The sequence below is a fragment of the Cynocephalus volans genome, chromosome 4, assembly GCF_027409185.1.
Source record: "Cynocephalus volans isolate mCynVol1 chromosome 4, mCynVol1.pri, whole genome shotgun sequence".
NCBI classification, from domain to species: domain Eukaryota; kingdom Metazoa; phylum Chordata; class Mammalia; order Dermoptera; family Cynocephalidae; genus Cynocephalus; species Cynocephalus volans.
Window position 1 is genome coordinate 26,012,572 of NC_084463.1, and position 14,051 is coordinate 26,026,622.

A 14,051-nucleotide genomic window follows, 5' to 3' on the forward strand; every position below is an offset into this window, starting at 1 on the left:
AAATAAATAAAAACCCAGCTTTAGGATTATAAAAAAAAAAAAAAAAAAAAAATATCTTGTCTACAACTTATAGCTCATAAACTTGAAAAGCTACATTAAATGGACAATTGTCTAAGAAAACATAAATAATAAAAATTGACCTAAGGAGACGTGAAAGAACCTAACTACAATAATCAAATCATAAGTTGAAATGATAAAGATTACGCCCTCAATTGGAAAAACCAGGCCCAAGAGTTTTGGGGTTTTTTTGGCGGCTGGCTGGTACAGGAATCTGAACCCTTGACCTTGATGTTATAATACCACACTCTAAGCAATTGAGCTAACCAGCCAGCCCCCAAGAAGTTAACAAAAAAATTCTACTGAACATTCAAAGAACAGGCCATTCTGATCTACACCCAAACTATTCCAGGGCACTTATAAAAAATGAGAGGGGAGGCAGTAGAAATTCCCCAAACTCAGGCTAGCAGACAAGTACAACATATAGGTCAACATTACTAATTAACATAGATGAAAAAATTGTAAAATCTTAGTAGAGTGAAAAAAGGAATTTACTTTTAAATATAAATAACCCAGTAGAAGGTGTCCCAGGAACATAAAGATATTTCAACAATTTATCTTTATGACAAAAACAATTCTTTGCACTAATTTTAAAAGATAGCTTATTCATGCTCTCTGAAAGTAGACTAAAATAAGAACATGACATGGTACAGCCTCTTCTGCCCCATGCTATTATATCTCTTTTCCTCTTCATCTTGTCACAACCTCAGTTCTTTAAATCAGAGCTCACAGTTCATCTACAATTTCTTAGCTAGAAGGAACAATAGCTTATCACCTAGTGGTGTATCCAGGAACTGCACTTCCTTTTCATTGTGAAGATAAGGAAAACCAGACGAAGATTAACTGACGATCTCCCCAGTGGTCAAGAGTGTATGGCACAATGAAAACATACTACCAGATGGCTACACCCATTCCACATCACACCAGCATCAATTCCCCTCAGCATGATAATGCCATCTCACACCACCTATTACAACACAAGGGTCTGAACTGCGGTTCAAACAGGATAGTTAGATAATTTGCCTAAGGTCACTGTTAGAAAGGAAATGAAATAGGATTTGAACACATTTGTGCAATCTCAAGCTTATGTGCCGCCAATCCACCAGAAAAATATACACAGGTTGGAAAACAACTGTATCGGGTACAAATTAAGTTAGAAATAAGGGAATGCTCTAAGATGCTTTAGAGACAAACTGCCTGGTTTCAAATCCTGGCTCTACTATTCATTACCTGTGTGACCCTTGGCAAGTCCCTTCTTCACTCAAATACCTATCTCTCTAAACTGGGGATGAGAAAACTTAACTCATAACATCCTTCTACGGGACTAATCAAACTTTATTTCTTTCAAGTGTATGGTCAGTTGACTAACATGTATTGGCTAATCCATCTTCCCCCATGAATCCAAAAATGCTAACCTTTATTACACACATCAAATGTGTATATACAAATGTACCTATTTCTAGACTTTAGTCTGTCAGTTTGTGTAGTTCTATGCCAGAACACAGTTAAAAAGATGGAGAAACCTAAAAAAAAAAAAATTTTTTTAAAACAGAACAATGAGTAAATGATAAAACAAGAAGTTCACAGAAAAACAAACAATAAGCATAAAATAATGTACAACTTTACTCATAACTAAAGAAATAAAAATTACAATAAAAAGTTGTTGCCATATCTACTATATAGGCAACAAATAAAAAGATAAACAATGCTTGCCATTGATAAGGATGTGAGGAAGATACTCTCAGTGACCATTGAGCAATTGGCACATTTCAGAAAAAAAAAATTAACAACAAATGTCAACATTTTCAATGTATATATCCTTTGACCCAGTAAATTCTCTTATAGGTCTCAATGGACATAGTCATAAACCCTGGAATATCAGACAGAAGAGTTCAAGATGGATAACAAAAGTGGCTGAGCTCTTGTTTCTTCCACAAAAAAAGTCCAAAACAAACAGATAATCACACACTGATTAGAGTGTCTAGGAGAAAACACTGGAATTCAGCAAAATAGCAAGGAGGACCCCTTCCAAGGCTCAGAAACTCAGGATGTCAGCATAGAAAGATAACTGAAGTGCTCGACAAGGTCAGCTCGGATCCAGGAGAGAATCATTACTGCCGGGAAAAGGTAAGCAGGAAATTCCCAATGGTCTACACTCCCATCTCAAATGTCTACATTTCTAGCTACGAAAGAGCCACACGGCTCTTGAAGGCTATGATTCCAATAAAGGGAGCTGCTTGGAATCCAAGCAAGTGCATTATTCCAGGGAATTTATGCTGGGGCCCAATAGTGCTGACATTCCATATCCCTAAGGCCCTGTCACCAAACCATCACACCATGACTCTGGCACCCAAACCCAAGCAACACCATGCACTCCAAGAAATAGGCAGACCAGCACAATGGGGAGGCCACTCCCAAGACAAAGAGAGCCAACACACGAATTTTCTAGAGCTTGAGAGCCAACTGATCAGGGTCTTCTGACACCACCAGTGTCCCTGCTCTCCTCAGTGGAGAGCCTGAGAGCCTCTCTAGAGGACACAGAGTCCCAACAGCAGCTCTAGTGATCCTTTGCAGGGCCATCTACTCCAGCTGAGAAGCTGCAGAGCACTCCAGCAACTCTCTTGAGAGCACAGGGCCCCAGCAACCTGGCCAAGAGATGCCAATTCTAGATAAGGAGCTGCAGAGCATCCCAGCACCTCTCTCAGGAGACTAAGATCTTGGTCATGACACCAGCAATCCTACCCAGGGTCACCAACTCCTGCTGAGAAGATGCAAAGTGCCCCAGCACTTCTCCCAGGCCTTCAAGGTCCTGGCCACAGACTTGGTAAACCCCCCAGGGTCAGCCACTCCAGCTGAGAAGCTGCAGAGTGCCCCACTGCTTCTCTTAGTGGTCCATGGTCCCACTCCATCTACTCCAGCAGAGGAGGACGACCCAATTGCCCCTGCACCTCTCCCACAGGCCCATAGTCCTGCCCATGGCCCCATAAGCACACCCGGGGACACTCACAATAGCAGAAAAGTCATTGAGTGACCCAATGCTTCTTCTGAGGGCCTGAGGTATTGCCTGCCCCCTGGCATCCCTGCCTAGGGTTGCCCAATCCATTGAAGGAGCCACAAAGTGTTCCAACACATCTCCCAGGGACCCAAGGTAGTGTCCAACCCCAAGCAACTCATCCATTACAGCAGAGGAGAAGTCGGGTCCTCCAGTAGCTCTCCTGGAAGCCCAAGGTCCCATTCATGGCACAACAACCCCACCTGCATCAGCAGAAAAACTTCTGAGCACCCCAGTGTCCCTCCTAGAGGTCTAAGGTCCTGCCTGCTACCCCTGCAAATCTGTCTACTCTAGCAGAGGAGCTACTGATAACCTCAGTGCTCCTTCCAGGGGCCCAAGGACCCATCCACAGACTCCACTACCTTGCCCACTCCAGTAGAGGAATTACCAAACAACCCAGTGCCCCTCCTGGTAATCCAAGTACCCACCTGTGGCCCAAGTGACCCAATTCACTGCAGCAGAAAATCCACTCTCAAGAGGAGCTCTCAAGAACTCCTCCCAGTGGCCCAAGTCCTGGCCCACTTGAGACCTGTCCCCCACCCCCAGCCCTCAGCTCTGGACAGACAAGTTGCCACACACCTGTGTGCCCCTCCAGGGCTCAAAAACCAACCTGTAAAGCAGGTCTTCCCCCAGCAAAGCTGCATCACAGACTCCACAAAGATCCACAGCCTACACCATTGAGGCACTCACAGATAATGTCACCATTGAAAACAGTCAAAGTAATCACAGAGGGACTACACTACTGCACTCACACAGAACCAAACTTAAAACACCCTACACAACTGACACTACAGAATACATCTATAGATAAAAGTCTTTCCAAACAAAAGGTACTCCAGAAAATTAGAAGAAGTAACTGTCCAACTAGATGCTCAGACATCACAACATGGAAACAGAAACAAGAAAAAACAAGGAAATCGATACCCTCAAAGGAATACAATACTCCTCCTGTACCAGACCCAAATAAAAGGAAATCTATGAAATACATGAAAAGGAATTCAAAATAAGTATCTTAAGGAAAACTGGCAACATGCAAGAAAATACGGACAATTCAATGGAATCAGAAAAACAATTAATGATCTAAATGAGAAATTCAAGAAAGAGATATCATAAAAAAAGAACCATGCAGAAATCTAGGAACTGAAGAATTCATTAAATGAAATAAAAAATACAATCAAGACCTTAAGCAACAGACTAGATCAAGCAGAAAAATTTCTAAACTTGAAGACAAGTCTTTTTAAATAACATAGTCAGAAAAAAGGAAAAAAAGAAAGAAAGAAAAAAGAATGAAGAAAGCCTATGAGATTTATGGGACAAACTTAGGCATACAAACATCCACATTACGGGTGATCCAAAAGGGGAAGAAAAGGGAAAAGGCATCAAAAACCTATTTAACAAAATAATAGCTGAAAACTTTCCAAGTTTTAGAAGAAATGTGGACATCCAGATACTAGAGGCTCAAAAATCTCCAAATAGATTTAACCCCAAAAGGTCCTGTCCAAGGCACACTGTAGTCAAACTGTCAAAAGTCAAACACAAAGAATACTAAAAACAGCAAGAGGAAAGTGTCAATCACCTATAAATCAATCACCTCCATCAGACTAACAACAGACATTTCAGCATAAACTTTACAAGCCAGGAGATTATGGAATAATATATTCAAAGTGCTTCAAAAAAAATTAAAAACTACCAACCAAGAATACTGTACCCAGCAAAGATATCCTTCAGAAATGAGGAAATTAGTGTCTTTTTCAGACAAACAAAAACTGAGGGAATTCATCAGACTGGCCCAAATCTGTTTGGTGATCTTTGAGCCTCTTGTATCCCTTAAGAAATCCTTACAGGAGTCCAACATCAGAAAGCAAAAGGGCAATAACTACCATCATGAAAACAAGGGAAAGAATATAACTGGTTTTGATAAACAAGAAAGAGAAAGAAATTAAATCTTAACACTACAGAAAAACCACCAAACTGCAAAAACAAACAATAATAGAGGAACAAAGGATATACGAAACAACCAAAAAACAATTAACAAAATGCCAGGAATAAGGGCACACTTTCCATGGACAACCTTGAATGTAAATGAATTGAATTCCCCACTTAAAAGATATAGACTGGCTTAATGGATTAAAAATCAAGACCCAACTACATGCTGCCTACAAAAAACTCACTTTACCTTAACAATACAGACTAAAAGATAGAAAAAGATACTTCACACAAATGGAAACCAAAAAGGAGTAAGAGTAGCTATACTTATATCAGGTAAAACAGACTTTAAATCAAAAAATATAAAAAGAGACAAAGAAGGTCAGAGAGAAGAGGAGATAAAGGGATGAATCCAGCAAGAATATATGCCAATTGTAAATATCTACGCACCCAACATCAGAGCACCCAGACATATATAGCAAATATTATTAGTTCTAAAGGGAGAAACAGACCCCAATACAATAATTTTGGGAACTTCAAACCCCTCTCTCAACACTGGACAGATCATCTAGACAGAAAATCAACAAAGAAACATTGGATTTAAACTGCACTACAGACCAAATGAACCTACCAGACATTTACAGAATATTTCATCCAACAACTGCAAAATACACATTCTTCTTATCAGCACATGGAATATTTTCCAGGACAGACCACATGTTAGGACACAAATCAAGTCTCAACAAATTTTTAAAAAACTGAAATCATATCAAGTATTTTTTCAGATGACAGCAGAATAAAACTAGAAATCAATAACATGAAAAACTTTGGAAACTGTACAAATACATGGAAATTAAACAACATGCTCCTGAACAACCAATGAGTCAAAAAAGAAATTAAGAAGAAAATTTTTAAAATCCTTGAAACAAATGAAAATAGGAACATAAAATACCAAAACCTGCGGGATACTGCAAAAGCAGTACTAATAGGAAAGTTTATAGCAGTAAGTTCTTACCTCCAAAAAGTAGAAAGATTCCAAATAAACAACCAAATTTGCACCTCAGAAAAATAGAAAAGTAAGAACAATACATGTCCGAATAAGTACATGGAAAGAAATAATAAAGATTAGAGCAAAACTAAATGAAATAGACAAAAAAAAAATGCAAAAAAATCAATGAAACAAAAAGGTTTTTTTTGAAAAGATAAACAAAATTGACTAACCATTAGCTAGACTAAGAGAATAAGAAAAAAGACCCAAATAAATAAAATCAGAAATGAAAAAGGTATTAGAACTGATACCACAGAAATACAAAGAATCATTAAAGACCATTACGAACATATACCAAAAAATTAGGACACCTAGAGGAAATGGATAAATATCTGGACACATACAACCTACCAAGACTTAACCAAGAAGAAATAGAAAACCTGAACAGACCAATAAGGAGTAATGATATTGAATCAGTACTCAGAAGTCTCCCAACAAGGAAAAGCCCAGGACTGGATGGCTTCACTGCTTAACTACCAAACTTTTATTTTATTTATTTATTTATTTATTTTTTTTTTTTTTAAATTTTATTTTGTCGATATACATTGTAGCTGATTAATGCTCCCCATCACCAAAACCTCCCTCCCTTCTCCCTCCCCCCCTCCCCTCCAACAATGTCCTTTCTGTTTGCTTGTTGTATCAACTTCAAATAATTGTGGTTGTTATATCTTCTTCCCCCCCCCCCCGGTTTGTGTGTGTATGTGTATATGTGTGTGTGTGAATTTATATATTAATTTTTAGCTCCCACCAATAAGTGAGAACATGTGGTATTTCTCTTTCTGTGCCTGACTTGTTTCACTTAATATAATTCTCTCGAGGTCCATCCATGTTGTTGCAAATGGCAGTATTTCATTCGTTTTTATAGCTGAGTAGTATTCCATTGTGTAGATGTACCACATTTTCCGGATCCACTCATCTGATGATGGGCATTTGGGCTGGTTCCAACTCTTGGCTATTGTAAAGAGTGCTGCGATGAACATTGGGGAACAGGTATACCTTCGACTTGATGATTTCCATTCCTCTGGGTATATTCCCAACAGTGGGATGGCTGGGTCGTATGGTAGATCTATTTGCAATTGTTTAAGGAACCTCCATACCATTTTCCATAGAGGCTGCACCATTTTGCAGTCCCACCAACAATGTATGAGAGTTCCTTTTTCTCCGCAGCCTCGCCAGCATTTATCGTTCAGAGTCTTTTGGATTTTAGCCATCCTAACTGGGGTTAGATGGTATCTCAATGTGGTTTTGATTTGCATTTCCCGGATGCTGAGTGATGTTGAGCATTTTTTCATATGTCTGTTGGCCATTTGGATATCTTCCTTAGAGAAATGCCTACTTAGCTCTTTTGCCCATTTTTTAATTGGGTTGCTAGTTTTCTTCTTGTAAAGTTGTTTGAGTTCCTTATATATTCTGGATATTAATCCTTTGTCAGATGTATATTTTGCAAATATTTTCTCCCACTCTGTTGGTTGTCTTTTAACTCTTTTAATTGTTTCTTTTGCTGTGCAGAAGCTTTTTAGTTTGATATAATCCCATATGTTTATTTTTCCTTTGGTTGCCCGTGCTTTTGGGGTCGTATTCATGAAGTCTGTGCCCAGTCCTATTTCCTGAAGTGTTTCCCCTATGTTTTCTTTAAGAAGTTTTATTGTCTCAGGGTGTATATTTAAATCCTTAATCCATTTTGAGTTGATTTTAGTATACGGTGAGAGGTATGGATCTAGTTTCATTCTCCTGCATATCGATATCCAGTTATCCCAGCACCACTTGCTGAAGAGGCAGTCCCTTCCCCAGTGAATAGGCTTGGTGCCTTTGTCAAAGATCAGATGGCAGTAAGTGTGAGGGTTGATTTCTGGATTCTCTATTCTATTCCATTGGTCAGTGTGTCTGTTTTTATGCCAGTACCATACTGTTTTGGTTATTATAGCTTTGTAGTATAGCTTAAAGTCAGGTAGTGTTATGCCTCCAGCTTTATTTTTTTTGCTGAGCATTGCTTTGGCTATTCGTGGTCTTTTATTGTTCCATATAAATGTCTGAATAGTTTTTTCCATTTCTGAGAAAAATGTCTTTGGAATTTTGATGGGGATTGCATTGAATTTGTATATCACTTTGGGTAGTATGGACATTTTCACTATGTTGATTCTTCCAATCCAAGAGCATGGAATATCTTTCCATCTTCTTGTATCCTCTCTAATTTCTCTCAGCAGTGGTTTGTAGTTCTCATTATAGAGATTTTTCACCTCCTTGGTTAACTCAATTCCTAAGTATTTTATTTTTTTGGTGGCTATTGTAAATGGGCAGGCTTTCTTGATTTCTCCTTCTGCATGTTCACTATTGGAGAAAAGAGCTTTTCCTTTAAGAACAGGCACTAGACAAGGATGCCCACTCTCACCACTCCTATTCAACATAGTGTTGGAAGTACTAGCCAGAGCAATCAGAGAAGAGAAGGAAATAAAGGGCATCCAGATTGGAAAAGATGAAGTCAAACTGTCCCTGTTTGCAGATGACATGATCCTATATATCGAACAGCCTAAAACCTCTACAAAAAAACTGTTGGAATTGATAAATGATTTCAGCACAGTAGCAGGATACAAAATCAACACACAAAAATCAGTAACTACCAAACTTTTAAAGATGAACTAACATGAATTCCTCTCAAACTATTCCAAAAATTGAAGAGGAAATTCTTCCCAACTCACTCTATGAGGCTAGAAGAATCACCCTGATACCAAAATCAGATAAGGACACAACAAAAAAGAAAGTTACAGGCCAATATACTTGATGAACATAGATGTAAAAATTCTCAACGAAATACCAGCAAACCAAACATAACAGCAGTCAAAAAGGTTACACACCAAGATCAAGTGGGATATGGGATTTGTTTTCCACAAACATGTTTGGAATTAAATGTGCTAAGATTTATCTACTGTATAAAACATGTTTATAAAATGATAGAGAATATGAAGGGAAACATATGAACCTTATTTTAATTGTTTGTACTAGAATGTAGGATCATTCTGAGGTTAATATGATCATTCTAGTTTTTCTTTAAATGGTATTCAATCAGTCTATAAAAGGTAAAACCATATACTAGCCAAAGAGAGAATATCAAACCAAGTTTAATAACATAAACATGTAAGTCAAGCCAGTTGCTACTGCAGTTCTTGTACTACACAACTTAGTTATTGGAAACTAGTTTTTCCTTCCTGATGGTATCTGACATAGGCTGAACCCAACCAAAAGTAAAAGGCATGGGAACCTGTGGTACGTACAGGCCAGTCTCCAAAGACACAGAACAAAAGGCAGGGCAAAACTGGTTGGAAAATGGATTTTACAGGAGAAGTGCACCAAACAGAGCATAACCAATGCAGAAAGAAGATTCTGGAGTGGAATGGCAAGGTGCAGCTGGGCAGGTTTGCTTTGAACTACCCCAACCCCTTATACTCCAAAATCTTCCTGGTCGATCAGCACAATTTTGAAAAATCTCACTCACACACCTCACATATGGAAGGTCATAAACTGAGTTGGTATTATATCTTTTTTCCTCTTCTGCCAGAGATGTACTGGAAATGTTTACAGAGTAGAAGTGAGTGCAACTGGCGAAAGCAAAAAATACCATGTCTCTCTCTAAAATGTACATTACAGGTCTATTTACTAGTAGAAAGTCTACCTAACATGTTCCCCCCATAAGAATTAGGCACAGTCTTCTAGTAGAGGACTGGACTCTAACAATAAACTTTTAACAAAATCTCAGAAAAAAAGGGCTCAACCCAGCTGAGTAACTACTGTCTATTCCCTACTCACATCCTCAATGCATCCACTATAAACTCTCTAAACATAAAATAACAGAAGTTTAGAACTATGATTCTGCTTAGTACAACCTCATTCACTTCATAGACAAAGGAAATGAAACCCAAAGAAGCTGAACTATTTTCCCAAAGTCACCAATTTCCTAAGAAGCAGAAAGGAAATTAGAATCTACATTAGCTAAATAAGGCCAGTACTTTATCTATTCCATTGTACCATGCTTACCATTAGATGTTTTGTTTCTAATTTAAATCAGACTAATTAGAGAATTCCTGACCTAAATACTTTTCTTGTATGGTTTTAGATCTCTAGCCTCATACTTCTTTTCATAATGTTTACTAAAACTCCTTACAATGTTAACTGTCTCCAAAAGAGCTCCTTGAACTTGTAAATATTTTTTTAAAGTATATTGACTAGAAAATAATTTATCTAAATTGCAAGCTGTGTAAACTAAATCACTCAGATATATCAAAATACTTAAAAGTCACAAAATGAAAAATGTATTCATTACTGTTCTCTTAATCAGCTCTTCCTGACCTAAGAAATTTATCATTATAACTGCAATCTCAAGGATATGTGTATCAAAGAATATTTTGTTTCTTTAATGTCACAGTGGTCAAGCATTATAACTCTGTATCACTTTTTAAAACCCTCAGTTTATCTGGAATAAAAATGTCCTTCACTTTCATAAATCCTATAAATCAAATTCATCTCACTTGTTTTTGAAATAAAGTTACAAAAAGTAGCACACTGTGACAGTATCAATCATGTCTGATGAGTTTTCTTTTGGAGAGGGTAGAGTTAAGGTGACTGGCTGAAGGTGAAGAACCTTTCTATGTAGTGTGTAGAAATCAAGACATTTCTATGAGCCTATTGTGAATAACAAATAACTAAGAATGACTTTAGTTCTCCTGAGGAAATACAACTTTCAAAATAACCACAACATGGCTATTATTAAAGTTTTTTCATAACTTTTTCACATTAAGCTGCCAATGATTCATAATAAGACCAAAAGTATTTAGCTCACTCCCAGCAATTTAGATTCTATAATTTATATGTAAGTGCAAAAGCTGATAATAGCTCAAACATTTCTGAAAAAGAAGGATCTAGTGGGAGCACTTGAAACTACCAACTATCAAAATTCACAGTGAGTAATTAGGACAAGGTAGTATCAGCAAGGTTACATAATTTCAGAATAAAAAGCTACTACAGAAAGCTATGGACATAGGAACATGATACATGACAAAGAAGGGGAAAGGATTACTTTTCCTTATCTGACATATGTTAGTGTGATGGTTAATTTTATGTGTCAACTTGGCATCAAGTATTAGTCAACAGAAGAGAATAAAAGTTTTCACCTCAATGAGTAAGACATCAATAGAGAAAATTACTTCGAAGCGTCACTTGTCAGATTTGTTCTAAGACCCCCAGAGGATGCCTGAAACTGCTATATATATATTATGGTTTTTTCCTATACATACATACTTATAATGAAGTTTAACTTATAAATTAGGCATAGTAAAAGATTAACAACAATAACTAATAATAAAATACAACAATCATAACAATAAACTATAATAAGTTATATGAATGTGGTCTCTCTCTCTCTCTCTCTCAAAATATCTTAATATTTATGTACTGTGGTTGACAGTGGGTAACCAAAACCATGAAAAATAAAACCCCACATAAAGGAGGACTACTGTGTATATACATCTTAATTCAGGATGTAAGAAATATTTCAGATATACCTGTATGCTGCCGAACTCAACATTCTCATAATGGAAATGTGCACATTCAGCCATCTTCGGAAAGTGACCCTTAGTGAAAGGTAACCTGAAGTACATAAAAATAAATATGAAACAAGATAGTGGAATAGTCAGAATTACTAAGTGTAAGGGGAAAATACAATGGGTTTAAGAGATCATGCATGCAACAATATTTAAAAAGCACATGCACATAAACCACATATATCAACACCAAACCCTTTCAGAAATAAACTGAATCAAATGAATATTACATTTAGTGCACAAATCTGAACCAAAAATAAAAAATTGAAAAGTATCAATATATTCTCCTAATCTCAACCCACGTCAGTGCGCATAGGAAAAAACTATACTTTTGGTGAATGTCATGGAAATTGATGGTGAACAGCCAGTTTCTAACCAGAAGCAGCATTCCTAACACAAAGTACAAGACCACATTTTACCTGTGAATGTTGTCACAGCCCATCAGTCCTGGAGTGGTGGACCTGGATGCAGAATGAACATTTTTACCTTGCCTTTCCTCTACTTACATGAAACATAGCTATCTAACCCTTCACCAAGTGAAAAGATAATTTTTCTGTTTAAAACTGAATGGGATACCTTCAGGTATTTCAATTAACAGTCAACTCTTTACATTTATCTCAGGCTTCTCAAAGGCAAACCTGAGATCTAGCAATCTCATAACTCAAGCAGCAGAGCTGATTTTTCTAAGAGCTCACACATTAAAGACACCAAGAAGGACATAGTTGGATTGTTCCTGTTAAACAAATGCAGTCTAACAGAAAGTGACATAAATTGTTTCCAAAACAAAAATAAAGTATATTTTTAAACACGCAGATAATCTGCAGTCCCACTAAATTGTTGAGTGACAATTTAACGCTTAACAGTATAACTTTTTGTATGCACAGCTTATTTAGTAAGGAATCTAAATAAAAGTTTTAAGAGAATTAAGGAATTGATTTCTATTTACAGGAATTCATTTAGAACTTACTCTAAAATTATACTTACTTTTTCACATGTTTAACCTTCATACTGGCTGTACTGCCACAGGTCTTAAGAGTAAGATCTCCAGGAATCTCTGGAACATCTGCTCCTCTTGCCTTAAAAAAAAAAAAAAAAAAATGAAGGCAAAAGATATATTATTATTCTTTAAGTATTAATACTTTTTAAAAAGCAGATTATAATTCATTGTAATGGTTCTGCTGACTTTGTACCAATAGTAATACATCTTGGTTTTATAATCTCTTAAAATTATAAATTAGTTGAGTTTTAATTATGAAGAATAAGTAAAAAATGTTCACCTAATTTAAATATTTAGCTTTACTATAGAAGGGAAAACTTTCTGTGAAAATAGGAATGTTCATGCTCTTTAAATCAAATTTCAAAATCAGCTATTATACTACGTGTCTCAGTACAAACTAAAATCTCACCAGGGAGTTGCTAGACTACAAAGACCTTGGTTATAATGATCAATAAAGGTTAAAATGGTAATACAAACATAGTTAGGAGACCAGAACATGCGTTTCTCAAAATCTGAAAGTGACATGTATATAAATACTTCCAACTTACTCCTTAGTATGCCACAGTTTTCAAAGTGGCAAATTTTTAACTTTAGTGACACATTCAGTTGCATAATTTAAACACTGAAAAAATCAAAAAGTTAACAAAATAAAAATAAAAATAAAGTCCAAATATCTACCTTAAAATACAAATTTATGCTATAATACCTATGATTTATAACAGAAAATCAAACACTGAATTATTAGAGCCTATGCCACATGATTCAGTAGGGGAGAATAATATGAGATGGTCAGTTAAAGTGATCTGAGAGGAGAATCGCAATGTTAACTAAATTCTTTTTAATGTTTGCTTATGAAAAAAAATAGCCAAGAAAGTTTGGATAAATGTTTTAAAAACATGACTTTTTAAAGATAAGAGATAACAATCTATAAACTTATAATTAACCCTTGGTGTATTATCACGGTCCATTGGACCCAATTTTTGTTTTTAAGGTTTTTTCCATAGCAAATTTAGCTATGGATAAGGGTTGATAATTCATGATCAATACTTCTCAGATATCTTTTTATTCCGTCTTAGAGGCCTTCCAAATAAAAAAGAATATTTATTATATTCTTGAGTAACAGAATAGAATGCATTCCATCTTGCAATTACCAAATGGATCCACTGGACCTTTTCACAAATCTAATATAGGATCTTGCCTTATTTTTCTTCTATCTTGAAACAGAGTTATTTCATAATCCTAAGTATTATTTCATCTGTACTCATCATCATTCATCAGTTATTCTCTACTATGGTAAAAATTTATCAAAGACTTAAATGAAAAATAAATGTAAAAAAAGGAAAATGAGGGAATCACCTAGAACAGGGATTGGCAAAGTTT

The 14,051-nt window shown here is 36.3% G+C and overlaps 1 protein-coding gene across 1 annotated transcript in view; it reads right to left on the bottom strand.

Annotated features, from left to right (window-relative positions):
- ARHGAP32 (Rho GTPase activating protein 32) overlaps positions 1 to 14,051 on the bottom strand; it is a 350,041-nt gene that overhangs the window by 146,038 nt on the left and 189,952 nt on the right. The window contains exons 3-5 of the mRNA XM_063094353.1: positions 12,659 to 12,750; positions 12,094 to 12,135; positions 11,636 to 11,720 (exon numbers count right to left, since the gene is read on the bottom strand). Of these exons, the coding sequence (XP_062950423.1) occupies positions 11,636 to 11,720; positions 12,094 to 12,135; positions 12,659 to 12,750 (219 nt within the window). The remainder of the gene's footprint in view (positions 1 to 11,635; positions 11,721 to 12,093; positions 12,136 to 12,658; positions 12,751 to 14,051) is intronic.